The 7,768-nt window shown below is 34.1% G+C and overlaps 1 protein-coding gene across 1 annotated transcript; it reads right to left on the bottom strand.

The window, feature by feature from the left end:
• Positions 1-2,040: 2,040 nt before the first annotated feature.
• LOC136814745 (chymotrypsin-like elastase family member 1) lies at positions 2,041-5,550 on the bottom strand (the record flags this gene model as incomplete). The annotated part of the gene is made up of 4 exons (XM_067071166.1): positions 5,442-5,550; positions 4,533-4,831; positions 3,835-4,120; positions 2,041-2,363 (listed from the first exon to the last, which is right to left on the bottom strand). Coding segments are annotated over exons 1-4 (954 nt in total), but the record flags the coding sequence as incomplete, so codon positions are not given.
• Positions 5,551-7,768: the final 2,218 nt, after the last annotated feature.

Genomic DNA, 7,768 nt, shown 5'->3' with positions numbered 1-7,768 from the left:
TAACAACTGTTCAATGAATCTAAAGAAATCGTTTGAAACTTCCGCGAGTAGCCAGTTGGTGAAACAATCGTAGGCTACTTTTTTTGTCTTTTACTACTTTATAGAGTCAAAGTAATAAACTTTGTTTGATATTTTGATGATGAATACCTTATCGCCCTTTTCCGCCGGCCCTAATTTAACGCCGGCTCCTTTTACACCGGCCCTTATTCTGCCACAGCATAATTTCGGGCTTACGCTAGTTAGGGCCGTAAATAAGGCCAACACTTGTAAAAATCGCCATTCAGGGTTTAAAACAGCAAGTATTAACTGAAATTTACATTAAAATGTCATCTTTCAGTATTAAACTGTTGATTTCCATCGAAAATCAATGAAGTTTTAGACATAAAGTAAAAAAGTGAATATAGTTTTCATCCTTTAATCATTCCTAAAATCCTTTAAATTGGTAGGATTTAGCGTCTTTAAATCCTACGTATGAGATTCGCTTCTAGCCCTTCTGTGTCCTAAGTATCAGAGGTCGAGTTTTTTAAACCTCTGACGACCAAGTGTAAAAATTTTAAACACCACCTTCTTACAGACCTACTGGAAAAATTGGTCAAAATATCGTCTCTGGTGGAAAATCATCTTGCAGTTTTTGGCCCCCCCCCCCACTGAAAATAGTTGAAAAATATGCATCGCTGCAAAATATTTACTATTTTTCCCATTCTTACTGAATTTTCTGACTAAAAAACAAAAGTATTAAAATCCCCAGCTGTAAAAAATATTGGGATATCAATCCCCATCGAGTCTCAGTCCGTTATTTCTATGAGAGGAGGGTGTTTTTATCGCACACGTGTCAATATAATCACTGTATATAAAGAATCAAAGATTAAGATCAAATGTTACCATATTAATGTCTAGTAGACTGTATCATTATGCATGCTTACTATTGACGAATTCCCCAGAAACCTCAAAGTATAATTGAAATAAAATTCTTTCAAAAGAAATCTTCTACATGATTCCCTAGTGTATAAAAAGTACTGAAATTAATTATGGTAATGCTACTTCAATGAAATCGAAATAATAGACATAATTTTACTTTTCTCTACGCTGATTACCCGCTGAATAGAATCGTGATTGGTCGGCACTGTCGGAATATAAATTCGACATGTGATTTTCACGGTAGCCCTTCGGTCTTTTACTTCATTGGCCTTACTATCATCAAAACGGAAAAAAGTGATGTATGTTTTACTAATTTTAGAGAGAACGCATGTTTTGTTAATTGCACTGGTACTGCTTACATTGATCACAAGTTTGTTACGAAACTTACCACTGAAGCTTATTATGGATGTATGTTTGTTATTTCGTTAATTGACGAATAGATTTAATAGTAAATGTACTGATCACAAAATTCACTGCTTTTTCACTTTTATTGATGGATGCTAAAAAATCTTCATTAAAACAGAACTAGAACTGGAACGATAAACTCTGTACACATTGATTCACCATCTGGAGCAGGCTAACACTCTTTCTATATAACACTTATAAAAGTTTCAATTATAGACTCTCAACGCAATGGACTTTGTTTGAATTCCAAACACTCTTAATCAGGGTTCATAGGAACAAATGGCAAGAGAACCGAGGACTAAGATATTTCTGTGTTTTGTATATTGACTATTTTTCCATTTTCCCAGTATTTCAGAATCCTAAAATTGATTCAGTATCGGAAATGGATCTATTTTTAAGTTGAAATCTCGCTAATGAGGAGATTTCATTATTAAATTTCAGAATTTTTGTGAGAGGGTTCAAAAAAGATAAATATAAATATTGAAATTAATTCAACATGATGGAATTCGTCCAAATTTCCGGAATCAAAACAAAAAGCCAACCAATTCTACCTTCAAAGATCTTCTATCAAAAATATATATTCGACCAAACCAAATCACCCCGATCGACGAAAAACCTAAATGCCCCTGAAACAGAATAACCAATGAGAAGGTCTTAAAAATTCATTAGTTGAGACATCTCTTTAAAATATATTTTACTTAAAGACTGATATGATACATCACGAACGTATTGCTTGATCCAAGGCAAGTATTTGTTGACTGGAGCATAAGCTGTGTAGTATTTACAATAAGTGTGAACATAACTAGCAACACCTTCGACAGTCCATGATCCGTTTGATTGTTGACACATCAATGGGCCACCAGAATCACCACGGCATGCATTAGGTTGTTGAGAGCCATCGGGTTGATTAGTAAACCCTTTACCCACGCAAACAACTTCTTCGTTGTAATGACAACCTTCGTGTGGAGACTGCACAACTGGAAGTTCAGCTTGTTGGAGATATCTTGTTGAGCTTCTTGGGTGGCTCGTTTTTCCCCATCCTTGAAAAAGAGTATAATCGATAAGTTATTAGTTTGTGTGTTTACTACTATTTTATTACAATCTTATAAAACATCTTAGTGTAGCCTTCTCTAAATTTGACCTGTAACGACGTACTATAAGAATTTTAAACAAAATTACACTTTTTAAATAGCACACATCTTTATGTTAAACTAAAGCAGACTACAGAATGTCCGGAAAAAAATTATCGAGTTGTACCATTTCTATAGAAAAAAAGTTCTTGTGCGTGTTTTCACTAAATTTGCAAGGTTTATCAAAGTTTCTCTCTGTGTCATATCAATTGTCATGAGACATCTTTTATGAATAACTTGTACAAAAAAACAATTCTCAACAACTTTAACGTTATGAAAAAAATTGTAAAGAAAGTTATAATTCTTTTTTATCATAATGACTGTTGTAGAAACAATTATTGCGTTGGTATTATTTTCTTACATTTTCTTAAACACATACAACAACCTTCTACTCGGAATCATGTTCGAATTCGATACCCTGTATGTCATACTATACGGCTAGTTCTTACAACTTCTCTGGGACTTTATTAATGAAATAAGTTTTCTTCAATAGAAATTGCAAGTGTAAAACAGTAATTACATCCAGTGATTAATAAATTTTCAATCCTCTAACATTAGCTTAATCGTTTTCTAATTCTATGTAGAGAGATCTGCACATTTATTTTTGAAATAAATCTCTTTCAGTGAAATTCTTTCGCGTTTCTTATTTGTGATTTGATAGGGGTACAGCTTTCTCATGAATGATTGCTATGAGTAACTTTGTGATCACTGAATGCGCTCTGAATCCTGATTTTCGGTCATAGTATAAAGGGCTATTTAGACTACACAATATATCGACGAACAATATTCGACAATATGGTTTGCGGACCGTAATGTACGGAGTAAACAACTGGTACTCTATTATAAAAAGGAATTTTCTTTCTGTAAACAATCCTCCTTTATTGTTGGAATATTGCAAATCGAGCTGACAATATATTGTGGAAACCTTTTCAATATATTGCCGACATTTAGCAATATATCATCAATATATTCCCTGAAAATATATTGTGTAGTGTATGTAGCCCTTAAGATATGCTTTCAAATGACTCATAGTCCGAATAAAAAACCCGGTCTGGAAACTACCTTTTGTTTCTTTTAATTGTTTCTTACTTGAACTTGCTTTGAAAGATTAGATTGTTATGCTCACTTTTTGATCATGCGATTAAATCTTAAACCAATTGCAAGTGGAGAGTTTGGTAACGTGATCAAAAGCTGAGCAAATCGATTTTCATCTTTTGATATTAACCAAGGAAAAAGGTTACAAAAAGTTTAATCAATGATCTTCCAGACCAGGATTATAAAGACTATGTTAGAATTGAGCTTTTATAAATAAACACTTAAAATAATCAAATTGACAGGCCTCATGCAAATGTCTTTAAAATGTTCAAAGCGATGTACTTACCAGCAATGAAACATTTGCTTCCATTTCCAGCTGGTGGATAGACTCCTTCTTGTGGCATACAAGCTTTGACAACACGGTCATTCAATCTAAATGGAGTTGATAATTCAATCAAAGCAACATCAGCATTAACGGTTTGACGATCGTAGTTTGGGTGCATAATGACTCGTTTTGCTCCAACTTTCTGTTGAGTACCTTCAGGTCTCCATGAGTCGTGTACACCAGCAACCATTCTGAAATACCCAGGGTTGTTTTGTTTTCCATAGACACAATGGCTTGCAGTCAAAACCTTAAGATAATGAGAAAGTCTTGCTATGCTGTCTTGAAATAAATTCAAATATATAGAGAAAACTAGGTGTGACAGCTCCAATCTGAAACTAAATTCGTTGAAAGATTTTTCTTCCGGTCCGAGATTACAGCACTGTGTGTGAGTACTCGACGTCCATCTTGGAGGCTAATTTCACCTGCGCAAACCTATGTCACATACATAAAGAGAATTAGTTTTCAACTAACATCCTAACTTGTCATTGTACTTTTGTGGCCATTAGGTTTCTTATTAGGACTCATCCGTTCGTATGTATGAAGTATATGGTAACCCGGTGACTCTGAATCCTTACTTGGAAAGTGGAAATCATATATATTCTTATATCGATATAAGTAATAGGTCTGAAAGGTATGTTGTAAAAGTGAGGCTAATTTACCCAGTTTGGTGTCAAAATAGTGCCACCGCAGAAATGGGAATCAATATATCCGGTTTGAATAGATACGATCCGTGGCCAAGCTCCAGGTTTGGCTTCAACACCATTGACAACACGACTTTGTGAGACTTTGGAGATTCCACATTGTCCATTGCTTCCAGATCCACCGTTTCCACCGTTTCCGCCAGGACAGGTACCACAAGATTTTTTACAGAATTTCTTGACAAACGAACTTGTTTGACAGTAGTTATGTGAAGATTCTGCCAAATACGGACAAAAGCTATTTTCATCGGAGCATGCATCTAAAGGGTAGTTGAAAAGTTATTCTTCGTAAATTGTCATTGGCTGAAACAACCATCTTTACTGTTTTACCTTTCAATGTGAGAGCTTGACAAAGACCTTCACAAAGGCAGAAATCATTTTGGCACCCCCAGTAATTGTTAGGTTTTATTAAGTTGTTTTATTCTGCAGAAAATCGTGCATTTTCTTAGTGCTGGGTGCTTATTCGTTGATTTATATCAGGAGCTGCAACATTAATGAAATTGACTGTCATAAGGTAGAATGATTGTTAATTTGACAAACTATGAAATTGTAAGTGAAAAATTTGACAAAAAATTCAACTGTATGAAAAACTTAAATGCATCATTAACGTATCTTCCTCCCTTTAAGTTTCGTGGGACCCCTTAAAACACTTTCCTAAAAACGTATACTGTGGACCCACGTGCCTCTTGAGTATTGATCAGTCTATAAATGTATATTTTTTTAATTGATAAAGGTATGCGATACTCCAAATGAAAATTTTCTTTTTTCTCAAGCGAAAAACTCATGAAATGTAGATGAGTGAACAGGGTTTGTATTTAAAACTTGGGAATTATCATCGAATATCTAGTCTATAAAATAATTCGAACTTACATGCAACGACGATAAGACATCCTAAGGCAGCAACTAAACGCAACATTTTTTTCTTCTTCTGTTTTGCCTGGTTACCTTCTTTCAATTCTTTGATAAAATGTATGAAAATCATGCATTTCCTTGGTTTTTATACCGTTCCAAATCATGGTAATTTTACACGATCCAGCTGATTTAACTTTGTTGGCTGACTTAACTTAGCATCTAATTGATAACTGCTCTATGTATTTATGTTCCGTTTTTCAATAACTTGAAAAAAAACTTCCGTTAGTCGATGTAAATTGTTAGAACAACCTTCTCTTTGGTTAAACCCTATGTCAATACTTAGTTAAATTAATTTGAATTTTAATGAAAATTTAATAACATATTGAGCAAACATTAATGAAATTTGATCATCTAAAGACCTTTTTATCCCCGCTCTATCCAAGAACCTCCAAATTTAACCCTACTTTACTTAATTCTATCCTCTAGTGAATTGAATTGAGGTTTTACCACTGGGCACTTTTCCGTTCAGTCGGTTCCGTTTTGTAAATGTGCGTGTTTTTGTTTTAAAACTGATAACTTCCTTTTGGGAATGCATTTACGTCTACGTAAATTGAATGTTGAATAATTATTCTGCTTGCGAACGAGGCCAGCAATGCTTTCTCGAGAAGAGTGTATTTGGCGAACACAAAATTTAAAACAAATAAATTAAGTTTTTTTGCTCGCTTCTTCGATATCTAATTTGTGGCTTTTTTAGAGTTTATGTTATTTAGTTGACTTTCAAAAATTTTGAATGTATGAACGATATGTTCTGAGCGATGATCTACTAAATAATCCTTCCCTCATACGTAAATTAGTACAAATTAAGGAACACTCAGGGGCGCCGATTTGAAAAATCATTGCTGCAATTTTGATAAGGCAAGAGGCTCAGCCAGGGGTCTGCTTGACATGTGAATGACCATTTTTCTGCCGTGAATACAGTTGACGCTCTCTAAATTGACGTTCTACTCTTTGATAAGCTCCCATTTTCGATCCATTGGCGTTTTGACAGGGGGCAACGCCTCCCCAAGTTGAGCTTTTTTGAACGCCAAAATCTTGAAATTACCCTAAACTGTAATTGATTGCCCCCAACCAAAAAAAAATAATAATAAAGTTTTCCCAACAGAATGTGAACGGGTTTGTACTTTTTGTGACCTTTTTCTGGCTACCTTTGACCTTTTTAAGGCTTCCTTTAAGCTGTTTGATATTTCTTAGACCAAAATTTTCGCCTGCGGCACCAAGATTCCAAAGCAAACTCTCTGCGACATGAAATTTTACGAGGGGCAAATCACTAAAAAAAATCTCGTACAAAATTTTATAACTCAAAAATAAATCAGAAATAAATAAAAAATCTTTCGAAAAAAAATTGACTTTTCAACTTTTTTTATTTTTTTGACAATAATTTTGAGTATCAGTTCGTTATAATTTGAAAAAAAATTTCCATAAAATTACTCCTATTTATAAGTTAGAAATAAATCATAAATCAGAAATAAATCATAAATCAAAAATAAATCAAAAATAAATCACAAATCGAAAATAAATCAAAAATAAATCATAAATCAAAATCAAATCAAAAATAAATCATAAATCAAAAATAAATCATAAATCAAAAATAAATCAAAAATAAATCATAAATCAAAAATAAATTATAAATCTCGTACACTATTTTTCGAGTGATTTGCCTCTCGAAATTTTATGCTTTCTACACTTATTCTCGCTAACTTTGAGCTTGCTATGACCAAAAGATTTACTCTGAAAAAACTTTCTCTGAAAATTTCCCCTAAAAAAGATCAAAATTTTTCCAATCTCCGCCCCCCCCCCCCCGAAACGAAAACTCGTGGCTACGTCTCTGCTAGGCTTTACTCAATCCATCTCAATGAACAATGTCGCAAATTTTTCTTACTCGCTACACTCGCATTTCCTAAATTTTTCTAAAATTACCTAAATTTTAATTTCAAATTTCGGTATACCAATGCGACCAAAAGGGGCGCCAGAATAAGCCTACAAGGGGGCACCTTAAGCCAAAATTATACTTTTGCTTACCAGCCTGTGCCTACCCAACACGCTACAGTTTGGTAATTGTTATAGAGAATTTTGGATGATGAAAACAAAACCCGACCTTTATCGTCCACACATACCAAGCACCCATTTTTACCTAAGTACCCCCTCCGGGGGACGAGTACCTTAAAAATGGGGAAATTGATCGGTATCGGTATTTGAACGAAAAAATTATCGGTATATCAGTAATTGAGAGAAAAAGTGATCGGTATATCGGTATTACGAAGTCCCGTACGCCCCCCACCAAACAA

This window comes from Clytia hemisphaerica, unplaced genomic scaffold (genome assembly GCF_902728285.1).
Source record: "Clytia hemisphaerica strain Z4C2 unplaced genomic scaffold, Clytia hemisphaerica genome assembly, whole genome shotgun sequence".
Lineage (NCBI taxonomy): Eukaryota > Metazoa > Cnidaria > Hydrozoa > Leptothecata > Clytiidae > Clytia > Clytia hemisphaerica.
Note: the sequence above shows the minus strand (reverse complement) of the source record. Positions and strands in the feature narration are given on the sequence as shown.